Raw genomic sequence first — 15,681 nt, forward strand, 5'->3', positions numbered from 1 at the left:
CAAAACAAGTCTCAGTGAATTTAGGAAGACTGAAATCATACCAAACATTGTTTCTGACCACAACAGTATGACACTAGAAATCAATTATGATGGGAAAAAAAGCTAGAAAAAACACAACCATATGGAGGCGAAACAAAATGCTACTAAACAACTGATTAGTTGATAAAGAAATCAAAGAAATCAAAAATACCTGGAGACAAATGAAAATCAAAGCGTAACGTTCCAAAATCTATGGGATGCAGCAAAAACAGTTCTAAGAGGAAGTTTATAGAGATGTAGATCTAACTCAAGAAACAAGAGAAGCTTCAAACCTAACCTTATACCTAAAGGAGTTGTGGGGGGCAGGGGGTTAGAGGGGGGAAGGCCCAAAGTTAGCAGAAGGGAGGAAATCATAAAGACCACAGTAGAAATAAATGAAATCGATACTTTAAAAAAATACAAAAGATCAATGAAACTAAAAGCTGGTTCTTTGAAAAGAGAAAGAAAATTGAATAAAACTTCAGCCAGACCAAAAAAAAAAAAAAAAAAAAGAGGTTCAAATAAAGAAAATGAGAATGAAAGAGAAGTTACAACTGACACCACACATACACAGTCATAAGAGACTACTATGAGAAATGACAAATTGTACTACCTAGAAGAAACAGATACATTTCTAGAAACATAAAGTCTTCTAAAATTGAATCAGGAAGAAATAGAAAATCTGAACAGACTAATTACTGGTAATTAAATTGAATCAGTAATCAAAAAATCCCAACAACCAAAGTCCAAAACCAGATGGCTTCACTGGTAAATTCTACCAAAAATTTAAAGAAGAAGTAATACCTAACTTTCATAAACTATTCCAAAATATTTAAGAAGGAATGCCTCCAAATTCATTCTATGAGGTAACTATTACCCTGATACCAAAACCAGACAAAGATGTATGAATAAAGAAAATTAAAGGCTAATGTCCCTCATGAACATGGTTGTAAAAATCCTCAACAAAATAATAGCAAACCACATTCAACAATACATTAAAAGGATTATACACAATGATCCAGTAGGATTTATTCCAGGGAATCAAGGATGTGTCAATATCTGCAAATCAATCAACATGATGCACCACATTAACAAAATGAAGGATAAAAAACCATATGATCATCTCAATGGATGCAGATAAACATTTGACAAAATTCAACATCTGTTCATGACAAAAACTCTCTATAAAATAGGCATAGAAGAAACATACCTCAACATAATAAATCCCATATATGAAAAACCCACGGCTAACATCATACTCAGTGGTGAAAAGCTGCAAGCTTTTCTTCTAAGAGCAGGAACACAACTGGGGTACTATTCTCACCATTTTTATTCAAACCATTACAGGGAGCTCTAGCCACCGCAATCAGATATGAAAAATGAATAAAAGTTATCCAAATTCGTAAGGAAGAAGTAAAATCGTCCTTATTTATAGATGACATGATATTATATATATAGAAAATCCTAAACACTCCACCAAAAAACTACTAGAATTGATAAATGAATTGAGTAATGTTGCAGGATACAATGTTAATATACAGAAATCTGTTGTGTGTCTATAACACTAATAATAAACTAACTGAAAGTAATTCAGACAACAGTCTCATGTATCATTGCTTCAACAAGAATAAAATACCTAGGACTAAATTTAACCAGGAAGATGAAAGACTTGCTCTGAAAACTGTAAGACATTGAGAAAGAAAATGAAAACGACACCAAAATATGGAAAGATATACCATGTTCATGATTACAAAAATTAATATTAAAATGTACATACTATCCAAAGGGATTTACAGATTCAATCTATCCCTATCAAAATATAAGTGGCATTTTTCACAGAACTAGAACAATCTTAAAATTTGTATGGAACCACAAAAGACCCTAGATAGCCAAAGAAATCTTGAGAAAGAAAAACAAAGCATTAGATATCATGCTCCCAGATTTCACACTGTACTACAAAGCTACAGTAATCAAAGTAGTGTGGTACAAAAACAGACACACAGATCATTGGAACAGAATAGAGAATCCAGCAATAAACCCACCCTTATATGGTAAATTAATCTATGACAAAGGGACTAAGAATACACAATGTGGAAAAGACTACCTCTTCAATAAATGCTGCTGGGAAAACCAGAGAGCTACATGAAAAGAATAAAACTGGACCACTGTCTCACACCATATACAAAAATCAAATCAATATATAAATCACTACATAAAATCAAAATGGATGAAAGGCTTAAATGTAAGGCTTGAAACCATAAAACTCATAAAAGAAAACATAGGCAGTAAATTCTTAAACATCAGTCTTAGTAATATTTTTTTGGATCTGTCTCTATAAGGCAAAGCCAACAAAAGAAAAAATAAACAACTGAGCATATCAAACCAAAAAGGTTTGCACAGCAAAGGAAACCATCAACCAAAGGAAAAGTCAACCTGCTGAATAAGAGAAGATATTTGCAAATGATATATCTGATAAGGGATTAATATCCAAAATATATAAAGAAGTCATACAACTCAACACCAAAAAGAAGTCTGATTTAAAAATGGGCAGAGGACCTGAAGAGACATTTTTCCAAAGATGACATACAGATCACCAAAAGACACGAGAAGGTGTTCAATATCACTAAATATCATGTTAATGCCAGTCAAAACCACAATGAGATAACACCTCACACCTGTCAGAATAGCTAAAATCAACAACACAAGAAAGAACAGGTATTGGAGAGGATGTGGAGAAAAAGGAACCCTCATGGATTGTGGGGAATAAGCTTGAGTTTGCACTGATGGGTTAACAAGGCATAAAAAATTAGAAAGTCATAGGATGTACACACCCAAGTTTGGGTAAACAATATTAGGTAAATAAGATTAGGTAAACAGGGCAAAGGCCTCCAGTACAGGAAAAAGGTGTAGGAATAGGGAATCTCAGAATGAAAATATCCAAGATGAGGCAAACAAGATTAGGTATTCAGGGTGGAAATGCCCTCCAACTTAGTACAATAGTAGAAAGCTGATTTCACAGGAAGAATGGACCAAAATAGGTAAACACGGCTATAGACCACAGCAGGGCGAAGTTGCCCAGAGTGGAGATAATTAGCAAAAGAAAGGTACCTTGCTGACCCTGAGACAGCATGCGCTGTCTTTCTTGTCCCCCTAGTTCAGTTTAGGTAAACAGAGGTGGCTCCTCATGTGTGATGTAAACAACCTTCCTCCCAGCTCTACGATTCTGTTTTGTATTGACCCAAACCCCTAACACCACATTATCTCCAAAACCCCCTTTTCTCCACTCCATGAGTTAATGTTCACTGTTTCATTGTCTCTCTGTGCATGCCCATCATACTTGTAAGCCTTCGATCCTAATAAAAAAGGAGCAAGGACCCTTACTCTTGTCTCCTCCCAGACATTAGCCTCTCTCGCATTTTCAGTCCTGTGTCCTGCTCTCTTGATGGACAAGAGAGAACTTCAGACCCAGAGTCTAGGACAGTGGATTACTGATGGAAATGTAAATTTGTGCAGCCACTATTGAAAACAGTATGAAGTTTCCTCAAAATATTAAAAATAGAGGGCACCTGGGTGGCTCAGTCAGTTAACCTGTTGGCTCTTGGTCTCAGCTCAGGTCATGATCTCACATTTCATGAGTTCAAGCCCCACATCAGGCTCTCTGCTGACACCATGGAGCCTGATTGAGATTCTCTCTCCCCTTCTCTCTGCCCCTCCCATGCTCGCTCACTCTCTCTCTCTCTCTCTCTCTCTCTCTCTCTCTCTCTCTCTCTCAAAATAAATAAATTTTAAAAACTGTTTTATTTTTTATTTTTTATTATTTTTAATATGAAATTTATTGTCAAATTGGTTTCCATACAACACCCAGTGCTCATCCCAACAGCTGCCTTCCTCAATGCCCATCACCCACTTTCCCCTCCCTCCCACCCCCCCATCAACTCTCAGTTTATTCTGTTTAAGAGTCTCTTATAGTTTACCTCCCTCCCTCTCTAACTTTTTTTCCCCTCCCCCATGGTCTTCTGTTAAGTTTCTCAGGATCCACATAAGAGTGAAAACATATGGTATCTGTCTTTCTCTGTATGTATTATTTCACTTAGCATAACACTCTCCAGTTCCATCCACATTGCTACAAAAGGCCATATTTCATTCTTTCTCATTGCCATGTAGTATTACATTATGCATATAAACATTATGCATATAAATACTATGCATATGCATAGTATTACATTATGCCATGTAGTATTACATTATGCATATCCATTCATCAGTTGATGGACATTTAGGTTCTTTCCATAATTTGGCTATTGTTGAGAGTGCTGCTATAAACATTGGGGTATACGTGCCCCTATGTATCAGCACTCCTGTATCCCTTGGGTAAATTCCTAGCAGTGCTATTGCTGGGTCATAGGGTAGATATATTTTTAATTTTTTGAGGAACCTCCACACTGTTTTCCAGAATGGCTGCACCAGTTTTCATTCCCACCAACAGTGCAAGAAGGTTCTCGTTTCTCCACATCCTCTCCAGCATCTATAGTCTCCTGATTTGTTCATTTTAGCCACTCTGACTGGTGCAAGGTGATATCTGAGTGTGGTTTTGATTTATATCTCCCTGATGAGGAGTGACATTGAGCATCTTTTCATGTGCCTGTTGGCCATCTGGATGTCTTCTTTAGAGAAGTGTCTATTCATGTTTTCTGCCTATTTCTTCACTGGATTGTTTTTCGGGTGTGGAGTTTGGTGAGGTCTTTATAGATTTTGGATACTAGCCCTTTGTCTGATATGTCATTTGCAAATATCTTTTCCCATTCTGTTGGTTGCCTTTTAGATTTGTTGATTGTTTCCTTTGCATTGCAGAAGCTTTTTATCTTCATGAGGTCCCAATAGAAAGCTTATGAAGGAAATTGAAGAAGATACATAGAAATGGAAAAACATTCCGTGCTCATGGATTGGAAGAATAAATATTGTTAAAATGTCAATACTAACCAAAGCAATCTACACATTCAATGCAATCCCAATTAAAATTGCACCAGCATTCTTCTCAAAGCTAGAACAAGCAATCCTAAAATTTGTATGGAACCACAAAAGACCCTGAATAGCCAAAGTAATATTGAAGAAGAAGACCAAAGCAGGAGGCATCCCAATCCCAGACTTTAGCCTTTACTACGAAGCTGTAATCATCAAGACAGCATGGTATTGGCACAAAAAAAAAAAAAACCCATAGACCAATGGAATAGAACAGAGACTCCAGAATTGAGCCCACAAAAGTATGGCCAACTAATCTTTGACAAAGCAAGAAAGAGTATCCAATGGAAAAAAGACAGTCTCTTTAACAAATGGTGCTGGGAGACTGGACAACAACACGCAGAATAATGAAACTAGACCACTTTCTTACAACATTCACAAAAATAAACTCAAAATGGATAAAGCACCTGAATGTGAGACATGAAACCATCAAAACGCTAGAGGAGAAATCGGGAAAAAACCCCTTTGACTTCAGTCGCAGCAATTTCTCACTTGGCACATCTCCAAAGGCAAGGGAATTAAAAGCACAAAATTGTTTTAAAGAAACAGAAATATCACATAATACAGCAACCCCACTTCTGGGTATTTATCTGAAGAAAATTAAAACACTAATTATAAAATATACATACACTTCTACATTCATTGCAGCATTTTTGTAATAGCCAAGCTATGAAAACAACCTAAATGTCCTTTGGTAGATGAGTGGATAAAGATATGTCATGCATCAGTAGAATGGTACTCAGCCACAAAAAAATGAAATTATGCCACTGTGACAACATGGATGGACCTAGAGGGTATTATGCTAAGTGAAATAAGTCAGAGTTAGACAAATACTGTATGATTTCACTTATATATGGGATCTAGAAAACAAATAAACAAACAAAAGAGAAGCAGATTCATAGATACAGGGAAACAGCCTACAGGTTACCAGAGTGGGGGAAAACAGGTAAAATAGGTGAAGGGAATATGTGGTACAAACTTCCAGTAGTAAAATAAGTAAGTCACAGGTTTTTAAAGTACAGCATAGAGAATATAGTCAATAATATGTAATGACTTTGTAAGGTGACAGAGGGTAACTACAGTTATGGCGGTGGGCATTTCATAATGGATATAAATGTTGAATCACTATGTTGTACACATGAAATTAATGGAATACTGCCTGTTAATTATACTTCAATAATAATACCAAAAAGACCTTACTTTGAAATATTAGAGTATCCATTAGAATAGGGTTTATTGCTCTCTTTTAATTTTGCTTTGAAATACAATTGACATGTAATGTTAGTTTCAGGTGTACAACATAATGACTCGATATTGGTATGTATTGTGAAATGATCACTCTCTTCTTGAAGCACTCAGTTTGCCTGGCTCCTAAAACAGGGCGCTGAATTGGTTTTGTTTTCTTTGTTTTTTTGTACGGCACTGACAACTTCTCAGTCTGTTTGGCGGCCCTTCCTCGTCTTCTTTTCCTGCCTGACCTGGGTCCCAAGGGCTTAATCCTTGCAGTTCATCTCAATCGTTTATGACATTCAATTTCTAAGTGGCCTCACACAGCCTCCTGGGTCCTAGCGGCATTTATATGCTGAGAGCTGCCTTGTCCCATCCTGACTTTGCCTCTACACTCCAGATCTGAATAGTCTGTCGCTGACTCAGCACTGCCACTTGGAAAGCTAGGAGGCATCTCAAATTGAACGTGTTCAAACTGACCTCTGGATGCCTCTTCAGTCTGGCTCCTTCCCTGGTGTCCCTTTACCCGTATATGACAACTCTATTCACCCAGTTGCTCAGGATAAAAACCTCTGAGTCACACATGGTTCTTGTCTTTTTCTCCCAGGCCACATCAAATCCAGCAGCAAATCCTCTCAGCTTAATAGAACTCGAGCCCAGTAGGGAGAAGCACCTACATCCACTGCGGCCATGCTGGACCAAGCCACTTTGCATGTAGACTACTAAAACTGCTCCCTATGTAGGCTCCCAGCTTCCACCCTAGCCCTCCTACCTTTGAAAACATAAGTTGGATCATGGGCACTACTCTAGTCAAGACCCTCCAATGACCTCCATCTTAGATAAAGCCGTAAGTCTTCCTGTGCCTATTAGCTTTTGCCATTTCCTGTCTCCTCCCTAACGGTCCTTTGGCCACACTGACCACTGGGACACCTGGAAGCCGCTCTGCCCCGTGCCCTTGGCCCTTGCAGCTCTTCTTTTGGACACCTGCAGCATGGACTTCCTCTCTCCAGAAAGGCCTCTGACTCTACTGTCCAAACCATGCTCTGACTCCCCTCCATGGTCCTGGCATCCTCTCACCCCACGCTGCGTGTTAAATGTGCCCCGCAAAAAGGCACACTGAAGTCGTAACCCCTTGTACCAATGAGCGTGACCTTATTTGGAAATAGGATCTTGGCAGTGGTAACCAAGTTGAGATGAGGTGATTAGGGTGGGCTCCGATCCAATATGCTGGTGTCCTTATAAGAAGAGACACACACAGGAAAATGCCATGTGAAGTCAAATATACACAGGAGACCAGGTGACCACAGAGGCAGCAACTGGGGTGACTCAGGTGCAAGCCTGGGGGCACCAGGGATAGACAGCCACCAGCAAAAGCCAGGAAGAGGCAGGGAGACCAGAGTCACAGAGACAGAAGTTTCCTGAGGACAGAACTGGGCAGGAGAAACTTCTGTTGCCCTAAGCCACACCACCTGGCTTGTGGTATTTTGTCACAGCAGCCCTAGGAGACTAATACGTCCTGATTATTGATTCTTTGTGCTGCTTATCACTTCCTGAAATTTTATCTTTTCTCGTTTACCCACTTTCGGTCCTTCCATTAGATTATGGGCACCACAAAGGAAGGGGCCGTACAACCTTGTCTGGAGAAAGCCATCAACCCTCAGGACTCGCCACTGGGCTGGCACACTGCCCCACCTCCCCATTGCCATCAAACTTCTCTCTTTTTTGGCTCTAAGGATCAGAGATTATTTTGTAGGCCCAACAGATGAGCCAACACCCTGCATGCTTAGAAACATTATGTAATCTCATAGGTGATGAGAATGTTTACAATTCTTTTTTCATTATATGGATTTGTGAACTAATATTTACACTCCTTTTCCCAGGAATATATTGAGACATAAAAATGGTACAGAGTCCTGGTTGAAGAATCACCAGCAGTGTCTCCCTCCTGACCTCCTTAGACATATGGCTACGTTGCCCTCACATCATAACAAATCTCTGCAGGCCTCCCAGACAGAGAACCTTTTCATAGGACACAAAATAAACCCACGTTAGACCAAAGATCACACTAGCATTGACCAAAGGTCTGGGGTAAATTCAACAAAACAGTGACAAATCCATTTTTATGGATTTGCTCTTGACCTTGGATAAAAAAATATTTATGTAAACAATGAAAAGCTGGCTAAGCGCTTGCGATTTTATACGTTATATAAAAATAGCACCATATGGGGCGCCCGGGTGGCTCAGTCGGTTAGGCGTCCAACTCTTGGTTTCCGCTCAGGTTATGATCTCACAGTTTATGAATTTGAGACTTGCATCGGGCTCCAAGCTGACAGTGTGGAGCCTGCTTGGAATTCTCTCTGTCTCCTTTCTCTCTGCCCCCTCCCCGACTTGCTCTCTCTGCCTCTCTCAAAATAAAGAAATAAACTTAAAAATAAATAAAAAATGGCACCATATGAAGACACACAGTCGGATTCTGTATCTCCCTCTCTCTCTGCCCCTCCCCTGCTCATGCTGTCTCTGTCTCTCTCAAAAATAAATAAACATTTAAAAAAAAAACCTTAAAAAAAAAAGATCTTTCCTAGAAGTGATAGGAAAAGCAAAAGGCAGTGAGGTAAGCCGTATCACAGGCCTCGTGTCCGCAGCGCGTGCTTTGGGATGGCCCAGGATGCAGCAGATCCCAACCCACCCATGAGAGATTGTCCCTGGAAGGGTTTCTGTATGTGCCTCTCTCACTGGCCTGTTCCTGGCCCAGCCAGCCCCATGATAACTCAAAACAGGGGAAAAGAAAAAAAACATTCTTAATAGGTTTAGGAAAACGGTTACATAATTTAGTGAAGATTTACTTTTCTAATTATGTATTTAATATTTTATTGATAACCAGTATATCCTTTGAAAAACAAAGCTACAGAACTATGACACCTGAAACGTGTCCATTATTTTCTATGAAATATTCACTTTGTGCTCAACTCTCCCTGTCTCATAAATGTTTATTGAGTCACATTTGACTTAAACAGATGCTAATTGATTCAGGCAGATGCTTGCAATCATTCTCCTGGTCTGCACACATACTGGCTGGGAGCGGTCAGGGAGGGAGTGGCGGGCGGGGGGTGGGGGGGCTGCCTCCTGGGCCCCGGAGGCGGGCATCTTGGGTGAACTGTACAACCACGTGAGCGGGCTGTTTGAAGTTATTTTGTCTGGCTGTCTACTGCCCTATTCCAAAAACAACACCAGATTCTGCATCTCTGTCCCTTCAGTAACCTGCCAGGGGCATTTTAATAGTGCATTTTAGAACATGAACCCATGCCGGCTCCTCCCCGGGCAAAGCGGGCGGGTCGCTCCTGGAGCAGAAGCACTTGTAGACTCTGTATCCCGCGAGTCTCTAGGCCGGAGGGTCCTCTCCTCAGCTGCCAGCCCCACAACCATGTTGGACTTTGCAAACTAGAATTGTGGAGGGCGGGGGGGGGGGGGGGCGGGAAATGCTTCTAGTTTCACAGGCAATAAAGGAACTGGTCAGGACGGAGTAGTGGTTAAGACGTGAGCCAGGTTGAGATAGCGCCAGAGTGAGATTGCATAACAGCAAAAGCTGCTTTCAAGCAAAACTAAGCAAAAATCGGGGCTTGTAGCTGAGGAATTCCAAAGGAGGTGCCAGGATACCAGGATGGACTCAGGTGCCAAATGTACTGTATAGATAAATAACACTATTTGAGTAAATAATGGAGCCAGCCAAACAAATGCTAAAGTCATATATATATAGATATAAGAAGAACAACACCACACACACACACACACACACACACACACACACACTGACCCTGTGGTTGTGAATCTAAGCAACAGGGTGGGCCCAGATAGACGCACACGAATATCCGGTCTAAGCCATAGGTAGATCTTGCAGGATTCAAGCCCGTAGTGGTGTAGGAAACAAATCCAGGACTTCGGCTGGGAGGAGGAGGACACTTCAAAGTTTGCCGAAGAATCAGCAAATGCCTTGCTGAGGTGGCCCGCGCCCTCGGAAGCCGAACCCTGGGTGAACGCGTGCGCGGAGGTGGGAGCGATCCAATGCTCCCGCGCCACCTCCCAGAACGACACGTTGACACTGGGGGCTGGACCAGACGCTGGCAGGGGATGCTCGGTTCGCTCTCCCAGCGCCTTCCGAGAGCGCTGGGCGGTCCTGGTGGGGATCTGAAGGGCTGGGGTAGTTACCACTATCCCAGGGGAGCGCAGGGGAGGTGGAGAGAGGGAGGTAAAATAGGGCAGGTGTCCCGGGGCAGAGCCAAGGCTGAGCCTCGGAAGGTCAGAAGTTCTAGAAAGAGCTGGCTGGAGGAGAGTGGGCTGAGGGAGGATATGGGTTGGAGGTCCCCGCCCAGGGTCACTCACCATCCTCTAGCGCTTCGTGCACGAGCAGAAGACCAAGCAGCAGCCAAACCTTCATCTTCAGGGCAAGGGACGCGGGGAGAGGTGCCGGGACGGCGGTCGGAGGAGCACCCGACAGAACAGGGCTAGGGCAGGGGCGCAGGGGGAGGCGGCTGGCGAGGGGCGTGTCGGGGCGGGCGTCTGGGACGCCACAGCTGGAGGATTCGGTTTCCTGAGGTGGAACCCAGTTTGGGGGAGAAGTTTGGTTTTTTCCTCTTAATTCTGTGTAATGTGACCTCTCCTGCCCCCTGGCGGAGCAGTGGAGAGAGGCGCTTTCTCGTGCGCTGAGAGCAAGGGCTAAGGGCCAGCTGTCAATTACCAAAACCTTAACTGGAATTTCTCCACCTGGGCTTTTGACCAAGTTTACCAACTTCAACAAGGCCCAGTGTGATCCTGCAGGTACGGATGGGGTCACATTTAACCATAATTGTCCAAACGTCACCATCACTCTCTCTACCTGCTCAGGCAGAGCTTTAATGCTCTGTCAAAAGTGCTCTCTAAATACTTCTGTGTATTGCCAGGTCTCCACTTGCGCTAACAAGAGCATTACCCTCAGCTTTTTTTGCTGTTCCTCTGTGGCCAGAGATGGGCTCTGCACCTAGCCCTGTTTCAGCTGGCTATCGGCTTCTCCCCTGCAGTCGAGATGTTAGAACCCCATTTGGGGCTCCCAAATGGGGAGGCTGGCCTTCCATCAGAGGGAGCCACAGCAGGCCAGCTCCTTCCTTAATATCCCAGCAGAGATTGTGGAGAAATGACTGGACCCTTTTATTCGCAAGTCCCGTTGCACAACACTCAGGTGTCCAGGATAGACTGTGCCAGAAAACAGCTCTAAGTAACAGCATCAGCACCCCTGGCCCCCAACACATACATACACATCTTTCCCTCTGAGTCAAAATCAGCACTCTGGGCTTCTTTTAAATGTAGTATCTATATTCTCCTAGAAGGCTCCTTAGTTCTAGCAAATTCTTCCCTAGCCCTTTTAGGTTAGGAAACCCAGAGAGGTTAAATGGTGCTCCATGGACCCTTCTGTATGCTCATTATGAAGCATGCTGAGGAGGTGACTAAAATGAAAAGGAAAAAGTATTGGGGCACCTGGGTGGCTCAGTCAGTTAAGTGTCCAACTTCGGCTCAGGGCATGATCTCACAGTTCGTGTGTTCGAGCCTCGTGTCCTCGTGTCCTCGTGTCCTCATGTCTGTGCAGACAGCTCGGAGCCTGGAGCCTGCTTCGGATTCTGTCTCCCTCTCTCTGCCTCTCCCTTGTTTGTGCTCTCTCTCTCTTTCTCTCAAAAATAAACAAATAAACTTTAAAAAGAAAGGAAAAAATATTGCAAACCAAAATATAATTCAATGCTAAATGGTGTAATAGATACTATTAATAGTGGGGAAGTTCAGAGGAGTGGGAAATCCCAGGGGTAGGGCTTGAGTTTGGAGACACAGGAAGGAGGGGAGGGGGCAGGAGTGCATCGGCTCTGATTCCTTGGCCAGTGCTCAGGAGAGCACGGGCCAAGGCACAAAGCATAGACCTGGCCCGGTAGTGTGGGCTGGCCAGGCTGGAAGGGTAGCTTGGCTGAAGGAGTAGAGTGGGAAGGAGACTGAAGCAAGAGTCTGGGGCTGCGGAAGGTGGGCTGTGGTGGGGTGGAGGATATGGACGTTCATATGCCCCTCTGCAGAGAGGGTCCAGTTACGAGCTTATAGATTCATATGATGAAAGCCGCTCGCAGGTGCAGGTGAGGTGAGGAACAGGTTTTCCCCAGGGGAGGAGCAGGGTCTGGGCTTCCAGCCCACTTTGTTCAAACAGTACTATTAAAGTGAGCTTGATTCAAAATAGCAGGAAGGGGACTTCTCCTCCAACACTCAAGGGAAAAAGTTTAGCACAAACTAGTGCTTATCAGCCACTTCACGCCTGGGGACCCAAGAATTCCATCTGCCATCACCTGCTTCCCTTGGTGCCACTCTGGTGCCAGCTTTGCTATTCCCTGAGTGCAGTGGAGAGAACGGTTTCCTGGGAATACAGGAGACCAAGGTTCGGGGCCTGACATTGCCACTAGCTCTCAACTCCTCCCTCAACTCCCTTAACCTCTCTCGAGTGGGGCTCTCTCCTTGGTAGAGGGAGGGGGCTGGATGATTATTTCAGTATGTGTTTACTATGTGTTTCTTGTTGTGAAGGTGGAGACATCCTTGCTGTTTTTATGGAGTGGACACTAGTCTGAAGGCAAGCATCCGAACTGCCCTAACGGGAGGTGTCTCATTCTGGGGAGCTCTCAGGAGTAGACCGAGTCTGCCTGGGCTGCCTGCAGGCATGGAGTCTTTCATCTTGACTCCATGAAGTTGGCAACTTCGCTTTTGCCCTGTGTTGGAGCCTGGGTTCCGTCTACAGCTCCCCTCCCCCACTCCACACACTCAACCAGACCCTGCCTGGTCTACCTGTTGACTGCCTCAAGGCCACCCCTCTTTACACATCACCCCTCGCCTCACTGTCCTGGCCACATCCACCTAGTTGGTCTCCCTGCACCTCTGTCTTGCACCCAAATCCATCCTTTCCTCAGCAATCACATCTATCTGTGAATAATACTCTAAAAATCTAACCCAACTGAAACCTTTCAAAGGCCCTCCAACAAGGCTGAGACTCCCAAGTTCACAGCCCTGCTGGCCTCTCCAGCTGTTTCACTTGGTGCCACTCCCTGTCCCGCCCTCCAAACTAACAGCACACCGCCCTTGCCTACCCCTCAGCCATCATGAGGGTCCACTGCTCCTGTGGCTCCCTCTGTCCCAAATAGCCCCTTCCCCTGTTTTACCACCTGCCCAGCATCTCACCACACCCCAATCCCTGGCCTCACTTCCCCTCTAAGACTTGGTTCAGACCTTGCCTTCTCCCAGCTGGTCTGAGCACTTCTCTGGCAATAAAAGCTTCCATCATAGCACTGAGAACAAAAGGCAGATGTTAGCTGTGAATCTGGTTACGTCTCTTTCTCCTGCGCTATTCTATGAGTTCAAGGGCAGGAAGTGCGTCTTGCTAAATGTTGTATCCCACCACCAGGTTCTGGAAAATAACAATTATTTGTTAGGAACTTTCTGTGTTCCAGGCAGTGTGTTTCTCATTGATCTAATCAACAGGCCTATAAGGTAGGCTGTGCTGTCAGTATCATCCCCGTTTTATGGATGAGGGTGCCCGAAGCTAAACTTGTAGCTGAGTTATAATCCAGGCTTTGTCTGACTCCCAAATCTGTGGGTCTAACCCCTCACTCTACTGGTTAAAATGAGCTGTTGAAATCGGTATGAATAAAAGCTCTCAAACAGGGGCCTTCCTGACCTGTAAACTGGAGACACCACTAAGTTGTCCGTCTTAAGCTCCTGAGACTGGAGGCAAATGTTGTGCAAGATGGCAAGGCAACCAGTTGAACAGAATTGCACAGAGACAGAAAACCCACACTCTTCTCATTTGCAGGAGCCTGAAGAGTGGCCGGCTGCCGTTAAAGCAGCCATCAGAAGACAAAGCTAAAATGTTAATGAACTGTTATAAAGCCAAACCTAGAGGGGAATGAAAGCTGAGGGTCCCCGGGAGCCTCAGACTCGAGGAAAGTCTAGAATCACGCAGGAGCTCTTCCCATCAGCCTCTGCCGGCTGTTCACGATGAAGAGACAAAATGGCACCACATGGGAAAAGATTGGCTTTAATGAAGAGCTGCACTCAGCTGCTCCACCTGTGTCTTCTTTTATTGCAAGACCTTTTTTTTTTTTTCAAAATTACTCAATTAACCCACTTAAAAATATTTTAAACATCCACAGAATTATATAGAACAGAAAACGATAAGAAACTTTAAAAACACCTTTTCACGTCCCCTCCCCTTCCTACTGGCTATAAAATACTGCATAGGAAAGATGCACCAGAGCTTGTTCTGTTGATAGCTAGTTCAGTTGTTTCAAATACTGTCTTACAAAAAATACTGCCGTAACTACTGTGATCCAAATATCTTGATGCCCATGAATATTCTATAAGATAGATACATAGATATTAAGTTATTTAGCCAAAGGTCATGATATTTAACACTTTTGGTGAACCCTGTCAATTCAAAAAACTCTCCCTATTTACAACCAATTCCACTTTCCTTGGGAGTACCACCCTCACCAGGACTGCATACAGTCCTGCTATTCAATTTTTACAGCCTGTGGGTGGGGGAGGGGAGTCTCATTATGCTCTTTCCCCCCCCTTTTTTTTAAGTTTTATTTACTTGAGAGACAAAGGAAGCCAGCAGGGGAGGGGCATAGAGAGAGAGGGAGAGAGAGAATCCCAAGCAGGCTCCGCACTGTCAGCTCGGAGTCCAGTGAGGTGCTCAGACTCACGAACTGCGAGATCATGACCTGAACTGAAATCAGGAGTCTGGTGCTTAACCCACTGAGCCACCCAGGTGCCCTTCACCATATATGCTCTTTTAATTCCCATTCCTTTTGTTACTCTCAAGAATGAGCGTGTTACCGTGTTTTTATTTGCCAATTTTTGAAAATTGAGTTATTTTTATTACCGTCTTACAATGGTAGGATCTTAACATATTCTGGCTACTAAGCTCTTGTGTGTTACACATATTGCAGACGTTGTCTTCTAATCCTTTGCTGGTGCTTTAGTTTTGCTAATGGTGCCTTTCTTCAAATAATTACAATCAATGTTTAAGCAATTACATTTTCAGGAACTTCTTTCATGGCTTCTGGGTTTTACATTTTTTTTAATGTTTATTTATCTTGGGGAGACAGAGAGACAGAGTGCAAGCTGGGGAGGGGCAGAGAGATTGGGAGACACAGAATCTGAAGCTGGCTCCAGGCTCCGAGCTGTCAGCACAGGGCCCGATGTGGGGCTGGAACCCACGAAGCTCAGGATCATGACCTGGGCTGAAGTCAGATGTTTAACCAACTGAGCCACCCATGCGCCCCCATGGCTTCTGGGTTTTATATCTCCTTAGGTAGGTCTTCTCTGCCTCCAATTATCCAACTATTTTTATATTTTCATCTGCAA

At 43.6% G+C, this 15,681-nt stretch overlaps 1 protein-coding gene across 1 annotated transcript in view; it reads right to left on the reverse strand.

Moving 5' to 3' along the window:
- The window catches only part of PDGFRL (platelet derived growth factor receptor like), a 70,444-nt gene extending 59,478 nt beyond the window's left edge, over positions 1 to 10,966 (reverse strand). Inside the window, exon 1 of the mRNA XM_003984634.6 lies at positions 10,642 to 10,966. Coding sequence (XP_003984683.3) covers positions 10,642 to 10,696 — 55 coding nt within the window. The 5' untranslated portion in view covers positions 10,697 to 10,966. The remainder of the gene's footprint in view (positions 1 to 10,641) is intronic.
- Between the last annotated feature and the right edge of the window lie 4,715 nt (positions 10,967 to 15,681).

Source organism: Felis catus, chromosome B1 (assembly GCF_018350175.1).
Source record: "Felis catus isolate Fca126 chromosome B1, F.catus_Fca126_mat1.0, whole genome shotgun sequence".
NCBI lineage: Eukaryota > Metazoa > Chordata > Mammalia > Carnivora > Felidae > Felis > Felis catus.